The sequence below is a fragment of the Anomaloglossus baeobatrachus genome, chromosome 9, assembly GCF_048569485.1.
Source record: "Anomaloglossus baeobatrachus isolate aAnoBae1 chromosome 9, aAnoBae1.hap1, whole genome shotgun sequence".
Classification (NCBI taxonomy): Eukaryota; Metazoa; Chordata; class Amphibia; order Anura; family Aromobatidae; genus Anomaloglossus; species Anomaloglossus baeobatrachus.
Genome location: NC_134361.1, coordinates 217100257 through 217114251, shown reverse-complemented (window position 1 = coordinate 217114251; position 13995 = coordinate 217100257). Strand labels below are relative to the sequence as shown.

At 48.7% G+C, this 13995-nt stretch overlaps 1 protein-coding gene across 1 annotated transcript in view; it reads right to left on the bottom strand.

The window, feature by feature from the left end:
* Nucleotides 1–1011: 1011 nt before the first annotated feature.
* The window catches only part of TPRN (taperin), a 35259-nt gene continuing 22275 nt past the window's right edge, over nucleotides 1012–13995 (bottom strand). Inside the window, exons 2-4 of the mRNA XM_075324498.1 lie at nucleotides 10210–10417; nucleotides 7058–7167; nucleotides 1012–6102 (exon numbers count right to left, since the gene is read on the bottom strand). Of these exons, the coding sequence (XP_075180613.1) occupies nucleotides 6040–6102; nucleotides 7058–7167; nucleotides 10210–10417 (381 nt within the window). The 3' untranslated portion in view covers nucleotides 1012–6039. The remainder of the gene's footprint in view (nucleotides 6103–7057; nucleotides 7168–10209; nucleotides 10418–13995) is intronic.

Here is a 13995-nt window from a genome sequence, read left to right as displayed (position 1 = left end):
CTTGTACATAGGTGGCAGTATTATAGTAGATATATTCTTGTACATAGGAGCAGTATTATAGTAGTTATATTCTTGTACATAGGAGCAGTATTATAGTAGTTATATTCTTGTACATAGGAGCAGTATTATAGTAGTTATATTCTTGTACATAGGAGCAGTATTATAGTAGTTATATTCTTGTACATAGGGGCAGTATTATAGTAGTTATATTCTTGTACATAGGAGCAGTATTATAGTAGTTATATTCTTGTACATAGGGTCAGTATTATAGTAGTTATATTCTTGTACATAGGGGCAGTATTATAGTAGTTATATTCTTGTACATAGGGGGCAGTATTATAGTAGTTATATTCTTGTACATAGGTGGCAGTATTATAGTAGTTATATTCTTGTACATAGGGGGCAGTATTATAGCAGTTGTATTCCTGTACACAGGGGGCAGTATTATAGTAGTTATATTCTTGTATATAGGTCACAGTATTATAGTAGTTATATTATTGTACATTAGGGGCAGTATTATTGCAGTTGTATTCCTGTACATAGGGGGCAGTATTATAGGTGTTGTATTCCTGTACATAGGAGCAGCATTATAGTAGTTATATTCTTGTACATTAGAGGCAGTATTATAGCAGTTGTATTCCTGTACACAGGGGGCAGTATTATAGCAGTTGTATTCCTGTACACAGGGGGCAGTATTATAGCAGTTGTATTCCTGTACACAGGGGGCAGTATTATAGCAGTTGTATTCCTGTACACAGGGGGCAGTATTATAGTAGTTATATTCTTGTACATAGGGGCAGTATTATAGCAGTCGTATTCCTGTACATAGGGAGCAGTATTATAGCAGTTGTATTCCTGTACACAGGGGGCAGTATTATAGCAGTTGTATTCCTGTACACAGGGGGCAGTATTATAGCAGTTGTATTCCTGTACACAGGGGGCAGTATTATAGTAGATACTGCCCCTGTGTACAGGAATATATTACATTGATGAATGAATGAGGCAGACTCGTTCTTTTCCTGCAGTGAATATTTATTGATCTGTTCTTGGGGTGAATCTACGACCATTACAAAAAGTAATAATATATTCCCGTACTCGGGCCGTAGATCCGGCGTTACACGGGACTCGGAGACTTTGGCCACGGTGAGCGTTTCTGGCTGCGACATCGGACGATTATTATATATTACATTCTATTTATAAACTTTAGGAAAATCAATGTGCAAAGACTTTTTACATTTCACCTTTTTACGGACGACACGACGGACACAGAACGACACAATGGAGGAGTGGACGGGACAGCGGCGTGTGTGGACTACAAGTGCCAGAACGCTCCACCCATAGCTGGCAAAGCATGCTGGGACTTGTAGTCTCACCACACCACCACTGATAGGTTGCATAGCATGGAGTGTGCGACACGGCTGCTTCCTAAATTTGCATGGGGTCACGGACAGAACCACATCATGCAAATCCTGGGGGAGCGGAGGGCGAGCGGAGGGCACGGAGCACACAGGGGTAAAGGAGCGTTACAGAGGGAGTACAGATGTTGCTGCAAGTCGCATTCCCTCCGCTCCTGATGACATCACAGCATGCAAATACGCATCACTATTAGATCACTGCTCAGGCGGACAGGTGCTGCACGCTCCTATGTACAGAGCACGCACCTGTCCTCACCGCCCGGCCGGTCCCCGACTGATGTGACCACAAGAGGAGGCGGCGCTGAACAGCTACTACCCTCATCATCAGGAGGAGGCCGCGCTGAACAGCTACTACCCTCATCATCAGGAGGAGGCCGCGCTGAATAGCTACGACCCTCATCATCAGGAGGAGGCCGCGCTGAATAGCTACGACCCTCATCATCAGGAGGAGGCCGCGCTGAATAGCTACGACCCTCATCATCAGGAGGAGGCCGCGCTGAACAGCTACTACCCTCATCATCAGGAGGAGGCCGCGCTGAACAGCTACTACCCTCATCATCAGCAGGAGGAGGCGGCGCTGAACAGCTAAAACCCTCACCAGGAGGAGGCCGCGCTGAACAGCTACTACCCTCATCATCAGGAGGAGGCGCTGAACAACTACGACCCCCAACATCAGGAGGAAACGGCGCTGAACAGATACGACCCTCATCATCAGGAGGAGGCGCTGAACAACTACGACCCCCAACATCAGGAGGAAACGGCGCTGAACAGATACGACCCTCATCATCAGGAGGAGGAGGCACTAAACAGCTACTACCCTCATCAGGAGGAGGAGGCGCTGAACAGATACGACCCTCATCAGGAAGAGGAGGCGCTGAACAGCTACGACCCTCATCATCAGGAGGAGGAGGCACTGAACAGCTACGATCCTCATCATCAGGAGGAGGAGGCGCTGAACAGATACGACCCTCATCAGGAGGCGGCGCAGGACAGCTACAACCCTCATCATCAGGAGGAGGCGCTGAACAACTACGACCCCCAACATCAGGAGACTGCGCTGAACAGATACGACCCTCATCAGGAAGAGGAGGCGCTGAACAGCTACAACCCTCATCAGGAGGAGGAGGAGGCGCAGGACAGCTACGACCCTCATCAGGAGGCGGCGCTGAACAGCTACAACCCTCAACATCCAGTCCTTAAACTAGGGGGAGATGGCTGTGGGCGATTAAAAGCATATCCCCCCCCATATATATCACTAGTGAGAAGCCCCTGATTCAGCCTCTTTTCTGGCAGCTTCTCAGTTGTTTGTTCTTGGGAAAGCTGGGTTATCACAGATGTGGCCTCACATGGCAGCCACCAAGCTTTCCCATTCCCTTGGCAATACAGGAGATGCCCAACTACACAAAATGGGAAGATTTGCAAATTAGGATTTAAGAGATGTAATGTTAAAAAAAAAAAAAAAAAAAAAAAAAAAGAGAAACCGAGGAGGAATGACAATAACAACCAAGTAAATCACAAAGTGCAAAAAAAAAAAACAAAACAACAAATTACAGATAATAGTCAACAAAGAAAACTGTGTAGAAAGAGCCTAATAGCAGCCCGAGTAAACGAAGCCCAACAGCCATCTAGGAGGTGGAGAAGGAAAACTCCCACGCGTTTCGCCACGCATAGTGGCTTCTTCAGGGGAGACGTGGTGTATGTTCTTTGCACTTTGTGATTTACTTGGTTGTTATTGTCATTCCTTCTGGGTTTCCCATTAGAGTGTTTGGAATGTATTTCTAGCCTATTTACTGATATTTAATGGCTGCCATTACAACATCAGGGGTCACCCAGCTTTCCCAGTAGCAAATCACTGATATTTAATGGCTGCCATTACAACATCAGGGGTCACCCAGCTTTCCCAGTAGCACATCACTGATATTTAATGGCTGCCATTACAACACAGGGATCACCCAGCTTTCCCAGTAGCAGATCACTGATATTTAATGGCTGCCATTACAATACCAGGGGTCACCCAGCTTTCCCAGTAGCAGATCACTGATATTTAATGGCTGCCATTACAATACCAGGGGTCACCCAGCTTTCCCAGTAGCACATCACTGATATTTAATGGCTGCCATTACAACATCAGGGGTCACCCAGCTTTCCCAGTAGCAAATCACTGATATTTAATGGCTGCCATTACAACACTAGGGGTCACCCAGCTTTCCCAGTAGCACATCACAGATATTTATTGGCTGCCATTACAACACAGGGATCACCCAGCTTTCCCAGTAGCAGATCACTGATATTTAATGGCTGCCATTACAATACCAGGGGTCACCCAGCTTTCCCAGTAGCACATCACTGATATTTAATGGCTGCCATTACAACACCAGGGGTCACCCAGCTTTCCCAGTAGCACATCACTGATATTTAATGGCTGCCATTACAACACCAGGGGTCACCCAGCTTTCCCAGTAGCACATCACTGATATTTAATGGCTGCCATTACAACACCAGGGGTCACCCAGCTTTCCCAGTAGCACATCACTGATATTTAATGGCTGCCTTTACAACACCAGGGGTCACCCAGCTTTCCCAGTAGCAGATCACAGATATTTAATGGCTGCCTTTACAACACCAGGAGTCACCCAGCTTTCCCAGTAGCAGATCACTGATATTTAATGGCTGCCATTACAATACCAGGGGTCACCCAGCTTTCCCAGTAGCAGATCACTGATATTTAATGGCTGCCATTACAACACTAGGGGTCACCCAGCTTTCCCAGTAGCAGATCACTGATATTTAATGGCTGCCATTACAATACCAGGGGTCACCCAGCTTTCCCAGTAGCACATCACTGATATTTAATGGCTGCCATTACAATACCAGGGGTCACCCAGCTTTCCCAGTAGCACATCACTGATATTTAATGGCTGCCATTACAACACCAGGGGTCACCCAGCTTTCCCAGTAGCACATCACTGATATTTAATGGCTGCCATTACAACACAGGGATCACCCAGCTTTCCCAGTAGCAGATCACTGATATTTAATGGCTGCCATTACAATACCAGGGGTCACCCAGCTTTCCCAGTAGCACATCACTGATATTTAATGGCTGCCATTACAACACAGGGATCACCCAGCTTTCCCAGTAGCAGATCACTGATATTTAATGGCTGCCATTACAATACCAGGGGTCACCCAGCTTTCCCAGTAGCACATCACTGATATTTAATGGCTGCCATTACAACACCAGGGGTCACCCAGCTTTCCCAGTAGCACATCACTGATATTTAATGGCTGCCATTACAACACCAGGGGTCACCCAGCTTTCCCAGTAGCACATCACTGATATTTAATGGCTGCCTTTACAACACCAGGGGTCACCCAGCTTTCCCAGTAGCAGATCACAGATATTTAATGGCTGCCTTTACAACACCAGGAGTCACCCAGCTTTCCCAGTAGCAGATCACTGATATTTAATGGCTGCCATTACAATACCAGGGGTCACCCAGCTTTCCCAGTAGCAGATCACTGATATTTAATGGCTGCCATTACAACACTAGGGGTCACCCAGCTTTCCCAGTAGCAGATCACTGATATTTAATGGCTGCCATTACAACATCAGGGGTCACCCAGCTTTCCCAGTAGCACATCACTGATATTTAATGGCTGCCAATACAACACCAGGGGTCACCCAGCTTTCCCAGTAGCACATCACTGATATTTAATGGCTGTCATTACAACACCAGGGGTCACCCAGCTTTCCCAGTAGCACATCACTGATATTTAATGGCTGCCATTACAACACCAGGGGTCACCCAGCTTTCCCAGTAGCAGATCACTGATATTTAATGGCTGCCTTTACAACACCAGGAGTCACCCAGCTTTCCACATGACCAGACCTGCCGCTATTACACTTCCCTGGAGTCGGGAAAGGGATTTTATCCCCTCTGTGGGAGCCGTACATGCGGCCATATTGACCCAGCTTTCCCAGATACAACTAAGAAATGGTAAAAGGGGGGAATAGAGGATGGTTCAAGGACTTTGGGATTAATTTTAGGCTTTTGCGATCTGATTGAGCGTCTCCATTACCCCAGAACCCCCCTCCCCAAAACAGTTACAAAAAAGTACAAAGAGGACCAGTCATATCCTTTTCGATCCAGCGGTGCCCTAAGGCATCGGCCTCCGACCTCCAGCGGATACAAAACTACAAACCTTGATGACGGGCATGCTGGGATTTGTAGTTCTGTAGTCATCAGAGTGCGATTGCCTTAAGACCAGAGTCACTCACACACAAAAAAACGACATTTTGAGGTTACACCCCACAGTCCTCACCTGCATCCCCCACCCTAGAGGTGCAGGGGGGCAAACGAATAATCTCTCGGCGGCGGCGCTGGTTAATTAATATAATTAACGCTGCTCCACCGCCGGCAGCGAGCGAGCTGCTACTAACGATGGCGGATTCATATATCAGCCAACTGTGCGAGTGCGCCATTTTTATTATTTTTCCGGGGGTGGGGAGGGACCCCCACAGCGAGACTGAAGTCTTTCCCAGGATGCTTTGCAGCACAGTGCTGAGGACGGACGTCAGGGCAGTGATCACAGTCCGGAGAGATCGTAGCGTCCTCCGTGGTTAGAAGTACAGGGCCGGCTCGCTGCGGAAGCCGGTGTGAGCATCGCTGTCGGCCGGCGTGAGCTGCGGGAGAGAAGAGAGGGATAAGGATTGGTATGGACGCAATAAAATGGTAAAAAGCCCCATATACCATATTTTTCGGATTATAAGACGCACTTTTCCTCCAAAAAATGTGAGGAAAATGAGGGGCGAGTCTTATAATCCGACTGTAGCTCACAGAGAGGTGGAGGAGCGGGGGGCGCAGGAGGCTGGGGCGGAGGGTGCCTGGGCTGGGGCCATGCGGAGGGTGCCTGGGCTGGGGCCAACCTGAACATGTCGGTGGTGCAGGCTTCAAATAATGGCACCCGGTGTCAGCGCATGCGCAGATTGAGCTTCTTGGTTCAAGCTCTTATCTGCGCACGCACCGCCTCCGGCCTACTGATCTCCCTGCAGCAAACGTAAGGAAAATTGCGCCCAGAGGTGGCGCATGCGCAGATGAGATCTTGACTTGTCATTGAGCAGATAGCTTAATCAACGCACGCGCCGACTCTGGGCACCATTTTCCTTAAGTCTGCTGCAGGGAGATTAGTGGTCCGGAGGCGGCGCGTGCGCAGATAAGATCTTGAGCCAAGAAGCTCAATCTGCGCATGCACCGACTCCGGGTTCCGTTTGTTTTTTGAATACCGCACTGCTGACAGTTTCCCGACGCTGCCTACCTCACAGCGCCCGCAGCAAGCTTCTGGGACACCTGCCACACAGCCAGCAGCATCGCCTTGCTCCACCACCGCCCCTGCCTCCTGTGACCCTGCTCCACCACCGCCTCCTGTGACACCCGCTTCACCACCGCCCGTCTCCTGTGACCCTGCTCCACCACCGGCTAAGACACCATTGGATTATAAGATGGACCCCTTTTTTTTCTCCTCTACGTTTTGGGTGCATCTTTTAAACCAATAATAAGGTACATTAAAAAAAAAACAAAAAACAACTTAACCCAGAACCTTCAAGGGGAGCTTCAGTGGAAAGCAATAATGGGGCTCACCATGTCCTCGCTGGGGGCACCGAGGTCCGGAGTTGCGGTGCCTCCTCTGGACGCCTCATCCTGCCATTTGCTGTACTCTACGGAGTGTTTAGGAGTGTAATTGGAGAGACCTAAAAGAGAAATATACAAACTATATTATATATACACACACACATATATATCTATCTATCCCTCCCTCCCTCTATCCCTCCCTCCCTCTATCCCTCCCTCCCTCTATCCCTCCCTCCCTCTATCCCTCCCTCCCTCTATCCATCCCTCCCTCTATCCATCCCTCCCTCTATCCATCCCTCCCTCCCTCCCTCTATCCCTCCCTCCCTCTATCCCTCCCTCCCTCTATCCCTCCCTCCCTCTATCTATCCCTCTATCTATCCCTCTATCCCTCTATCCATATCTATATCTATATACACACACACACACACACACACACACACACACACACACACACACACTATGAACAGATGGCTCCATCCAATAATCTGATACTTCTATTTGCAACGTTGAAGAATTGCTGAAAAAATGTGACAAGACGGCCCCACACCCGCTTGCTCATTCTCCTCGCTTCCACTTACGTCATTGATCTGGACTTTTGTCTTCAGCTATAGGAGCGCGGCAATAAGGAACATTCCATATAAAATCTACAAAGATAGCGGAGGGGCCGTAGCACCACACAGGAGGGGGGGGGGGGGGGGGTTGGGAAGAGCGCAGCACCACACAGGAGGAGGGGGGGGGGGGGGGTTAGAGCGTAGCACCACACAGGAGGGGGGGCAGAGCGTAGCACCACACAGGAGGAAGGGGGCAGAGCGTAGCACCACACAGGAGGAAGGGGGGACAGAGCGCAGCACCACACAGGAGGAAGGGGGGACAGAGCGCAGCACCACAAAGGAGGAGTGGGGGGGGGGGGGGGGGGGCGCAGCACCACACAGGAGGAGGGGGGGGCGCAGAGCGTAGCACCACACAGGAGGAGGGGGGGCGCAGAGCGTAGCACCACACAGGAGGAAGGGGGCAGAGCGTAGCACCACACAGGAGGAAGGGGGCAGAGCGTAGCACCACACAGGAGGAAGGGGGCAGAGCGTAGCACCACACAGGAGGAAGGGGGCAGAGCGTAGCACCACACAGGAGGAAGGGGGCAGAGCGTAGCACCACACAGGAGGAAGGGGGCAGAGCGTAGCACCACACAGGAGGAAGGGGGCAGAGCGTAGCACCACACAGGAGGAAGGGGGCAGAGCGTAGCACCACACAGGAGGAAGGGGGCAGAGCGTAGCACCACACAGGAGGAAGGGGGCAGAGCGTAGCACCACACAGGAGGAAGGGGGCAGAGCGTAGCACCACACAGGAGGAAGGGGGCAGAGCGTAGCACCACACAGGAGGAAGGGGGCAGAGCGTAGCACCACACAGGAGGAAGGGGGCAGAGCGTAGCACCACACAGGAGGAAGGGGGCAGAGCGTAGCACCACACAGGAGGAAGGGGGCAGAGCGTAGCACCACACAGGAGGAAGGGGGCAGAGCGTAGCACCACACAGGAGGAAGGGGGCAGAGCGTAGCACCACACAGGAGGAAGGGGGCAGAGCGTAGCACCACACAGGAGGAAGGGGGCAGAGCGTAGCACCACACAGGAGGAAGGGGGCAGAGCGTAGCACCACACAGGAGGAAGGGGGGGCAGAGCGTAGCACCACACAGGAGGAAGGGGGCAGAGCGTAGCACCACACAGGAGGAAGGGGGCAGAGCGTAGCACCACACAGGAGGAAGGGGGCAGAGCGTAGCACCACACAGGAGGAAGGGGGCAGAGCGTAGCACCACACAGGAGGAAGGGGGCAGAGCGTAGCACCACACAGGAGGAAGGGGGCAGAGCGTAGCACCACACAGGAGGAAGGGGGCAGAGCGTAGCACCACACAGGAGGAAGGGGGGGCAGAGCGCAGCACCACACAGGAGGAAGGGGGCAGAGCGTAGCACCACACAGGAGGAAGGGGGCAGAGCGTAGCACCACACAGGAGGAAGGGGGCAGAGCGTAGCACCACACAGGAGGAAGGGGGCAGAGCGTAGCACCACACAGGAGGAAGGGGGCAGAGCGTAGCACCACACAGGAGGAAGGGGGCAGAGCGTAGCACCACACAGGAGGAAGGGGGCAGAGCGTAGCACCACACAGGAGGAAGGGGGCAGAGCGTAGCACCACACAGGAGGAAGGGGGCAGAGCGCAGCACCACACAGGAGGAAGGGGGCAGAGCGTAGCACCACACAGGAGGAAGGGGGCAGAGCGTAGCACCACACAGGAGGAAGGGGGCAGAGCGTAGCACCACACAGGAGGGGGGGCAGAGCGTAGCACCACACAGGAGGAAGGGGGCAGAGCGTAGCACCACACAGGAGGAAGGGGGCAGAGCGCAGCACCACACAGGAGGATGGGGTAGGACACCGCTCATCACTGTGGACATTAGAGCTTCTCCCTACAACCCATGGGATTAGAGAACTCCAATCCCGGATGTAACGCCTTAGAGGCTGCGGTGAATAGTGACCGCTGCATTTTAAGACGTTTGACATTTATGATGGCTCCATCCCGGTCCAAAATGACTATATAACTTCAATTGTCCCCTGTTATCTGCCATTTCAAGCTAGGTAAGAAAGTTTGTAATCCACTGGGCATGCGGATTATATTTCACGTAATTTCTGGAAAGTCTGAACTATAGTGACCGGGGAGATTTGCCCCTCTGGTCCAGACTCCTGCAGTCACTATGGTTTGGCTGATAACAGTTAGCAACAGATTTAAGTTAACCGCAGGGCAAATTTAAATACATAAAAACTTTACTGTCTCTTTAAGCAGTGATGACTATTAATAAAGCCGCCTGATGGTCCACGTCAGCGCCGCGCCGCAGTGACTCACTGCAGGGACAATAATAAATACAATGAGGGATTAAAGGTTTCCGACGCACGTGACCCGACGTCCACAGCTCCACGGCGGAGAAATGTAACCAAACATGTCACAGCGGAGTGATCCGCGTCCACACCCTTCCAGGAAAGAGCGCCAGACACGGCGTGGACGGGCACAGCCGGGCCCAGGGGGCTGCACAGTGCTTCAGAGCAGAAATCCCTAACCTCAATCCATCCATCAGGTGCAGAACCACAAATTCCAGCAAGCCGTAAAGCGTCATCCCGGCCATTACCTGAGTTCGCAGAGTTGGCCCGCAGACTGTTCCCACCGGCACCGCCGCTCACAAACTGTGGCCGCGGGAGAATCAGACTAGAAGGCTTCTCATCTTCCTCCGACTCCGAGCCGGACGCCTCATCTTCCCCCATCTCCTCAGCCAGAGAGTTCTCCGAGGGGTACTCAAACATCGTGTGGATGTTCTGCTCATTAAAGGAGATCTTCATCTGCAAGAGAAAAGCCAACATGTCAGCGTGTCCGACAAAAGTCCCCACATCAGCAACTACCTGGAGGCAGTATTATAGCAGTTATATTCTTGTATATAAAGGGCAGTATTATAGTAGTTATATTCTTATACATAGGAGCAGTATTATAGTAGTTATATTCTTGTACATAGGGTCAGTATTATAGTAGTTATATTCTTGTACATAGGGGCAGTATTATAGTAGTTATATTCTTGTACATAGGGGGCAGTATTATAGCAGTTATATTCTTGTACATAGGGTCAGTATTATAGTAGTTATATTCTTGTACATAGTGAGCAGTATTATAGTAGTTATATTCTTGTACATAGGGAGCAGTATTATAGTAGTTATATTCTTGTACATAGTGAGCAGTATTATAGTAGTTATATTCTTGTATATAGGAGCAGTATTACGCTATGTGCGCACTAGAAATGAGAAGTTTCTCAAGAAAATTTCTTGAGAAACTTCTGGGAGTGAAAGATTTCCGGACCTCCGGAAAAAATCTGCACCAAATCCGCATGCAGATTTGCCGCGATTTTCCCGCGGGTGGTTCCCTGCGGATTTTTGCAGGCTGTACTGCCGAAATCCGCAGGGTACCTGCGGAAATAATGGACATGTTCATTTTCTCAAGAAAGTTTCTCGAGAAATTCTTCTCAAGGACATTTCTTGAGAAAAATCCGCACAGTGCGCACAGCTATTTTTTTTTACCATAGGATTTGCTGGGAAATGTCTGCACACATTTCTCAAGAAATTTCCGCGGCAAATCCGCGGGTAAAACGCACTAGTGCGCACATAGCCTTATAGTAGTTATATTCTTGTGCATACGGGCAGTATTATAGTAGTTATATTCTTGTACATAGGAGCAGTATTATAGTAGTTATATTCTTGTACATAGGAGCAGTATTATAGTAGTTATATTCTTGTACATAGGGGGCAGTATTATAGTAGTTATATTCTTGTGCATAGGAGGCAGTATTATAGTAGTTATATTCTTGCATATAGGGACAGTATTATAGTAGTTATATTCTTGTACATAGGGGGCAGTATTATAGTAGTTATATTCTTGTACATAGGGGCAGTATTATAGTAGTTATATTCTTGTACATAGGTGCAGTATTATAGTAGTTATATTCTTGTACATAGGGGCAGTATTATAGTAGTTATATTCTTGTATATAGAGGGCAGTATTATAGTAGTTATATTCTTGTATATAGAGGGCAGTATTATAGTAGTTATATTCTTGTACATAGGGGCAGTATTATAGTAGTTATATTCTTGTACATAGGGGCAGTATTATAGTAGTTATATTCTTGTACATAGGGGCAGTATTATAGTAGTTATATTCTTGTACATAGGGGCAGTATTATAGTAGTTATATTCTTGTACATAGGGGCAGTATTATAGTAGTTATATTCTTGTACATAGGGGCAGTATTATAGTAGTTATATTCTTGTATATAGGGGCAGTATTATAGTAGTTATATTCTTGTACATAGGGGGCAGTATTATAGCAGTTATATTCTTGTACATAGGGTCAGTATTATAGTAGTTATATTCTTGTACATAGTGAGCAGTATTATAGTAGTTATATTCTTGTACATAGGGGCAGTATTATAGTAGTTATATTCTTGTATATAGGGGCAGTATTATAGTAGTTATATTCTTGTACATAGAGGCAGTGTTATAGTAGTTATATTCTTGTACATAGGGGGCAGTATTATAGTAGTTATATTCTTGTGCATAGGGGGCAGTATTATTTGTACATCTTAATTTTCCAGTGCTGGTGAGGCCATGCTGGGTGCTGTAGTGTCTCCACCAGTATACCTCGGTATATACTGATATAAATGATTATGTTTCCGCAGCCTCCGCTATTGCACAGTAACATTTTGGCTCAGTGATCCTCTATCTCCGGGACGCAGGGCTGTTCCTGGTACTGTGCGCAGCAGATAATCACACACCGGCTCCTTTCTTTGCTCAGTGTTATCAGGCGACCGCAGAGCTCTCGTATAAAAAAAATAAATAAAGCACGACTGAGATTTAGATGCCGGTGTGCTGGGGACGGGGCCTCCGAGGCTCAGACTATGGGAGAAGATACAATACTGGAAGTGAGTCACAGAAAAGGGTTTAGCAATGCAGGAAGCAGGTGACAACTCTGGAGCATTGGACGTCAGGGACTGGTTGTCAGCAGAAAAACTACACATGATTTAAAGTTGGCTTACAGTGTAAAGTATGGAAGAAAATGACTAGTGGTGGCTGCAAACAGGATCTTATCATGTATCTCTGTATACAGGGAGCTCCCCCTAGTGGTGACTGCAGACAGGAACTTATCATGTATCTCTGTATACAGGGAGCTCCCCCTAGTGGTGGCTGCAGACAGGATCTTATCATGTATCTCTGTATACAGGGAGCTCCCCCTAGTGGTGACTGCAGACAGGATCTTATCATGTATCTCTGTATACAGGGAGCTCCCCCTAGTGGTGACTGCAGACAGGATCTTATCATGTATCTCTGTATACAGGGAGCTCCCCCTAGTGGTGGCTGCAGACAGGATCTTATGTATCTCTGTATACAGGGAGCTCCCCCTAGTGGTGGCTGCAGAAATGAATTGTATGCTGAGGATTTTGAGCTCTGTATTATATACATTGGTATTAATCTTAAATCAGAACTTCAACAATAAGAAAGCCGGGTCTCCTATCGTCACTAATCTCCTGCCGTCGTGTCACAATATGGCGGGGTCTGGAGGCAGATTACTCCTGACTTATCGTCAGTAAGAGAGTCAATTAACAGTTCATCTGCCCCGGTTAGGGGATTATACATAGGCACGGTCGGTATCCCGCAGCGGCTCAGCCAAAAATAGACTGCAAGCTCCTGGGGATTGAAGAGTAATCCAAGATGTACCAAAATTACCACCGGAGGGGAAGCCCTTAATGCCCCCTAGAGTAGGAAGCCCCCTCCAAAAAATAAAAAATAAAAATCAGCTGATCAGTGGAGGGGAATATCCCAGACGTTTAGTATATCCAAGCCTTTGCTCTCTGTTATCAGCTCAGCCACATAACCATTTCCTACACTAGATGACAAGGTTCTGATGAAATGAGTGATACATTGTTGCAACACGTAAGACAATGTTGCACTCGTTCCCTAGCAACCGAATGGTTACACAATAAAATAATACCAGGTCAGAAATAAAGGCGATCACACCCAACCTCCGCCCAACCCCGAGCGGAGAAAGCCTGACGAGACCGCTCCTCGGGTGCAATATCACATTACAGCCATCCACAATCACTGACTGTGCCTAAAAGGAGTATTCACTTATGATTTCTGCCAACAGGAAACGCAAGCGGCTTCTTTTCAGCAGTAAGACTCGCTTTACAGCATTTTTAGGTTGGGTTTCATTGAGAAGTTATTAAATGTCGAAGATCTAAATTGGTTCTGGAAAAGTGGGGGCGCTGTTGCATTGGAGTCTATGCAGTTCACAGTGGTGGAAAGTGGTACTACAAGTGATTAATGGAAATGGACCCGATGATGGGACTTAAAGGTGGCAAAATAAAAGGTATAATAATG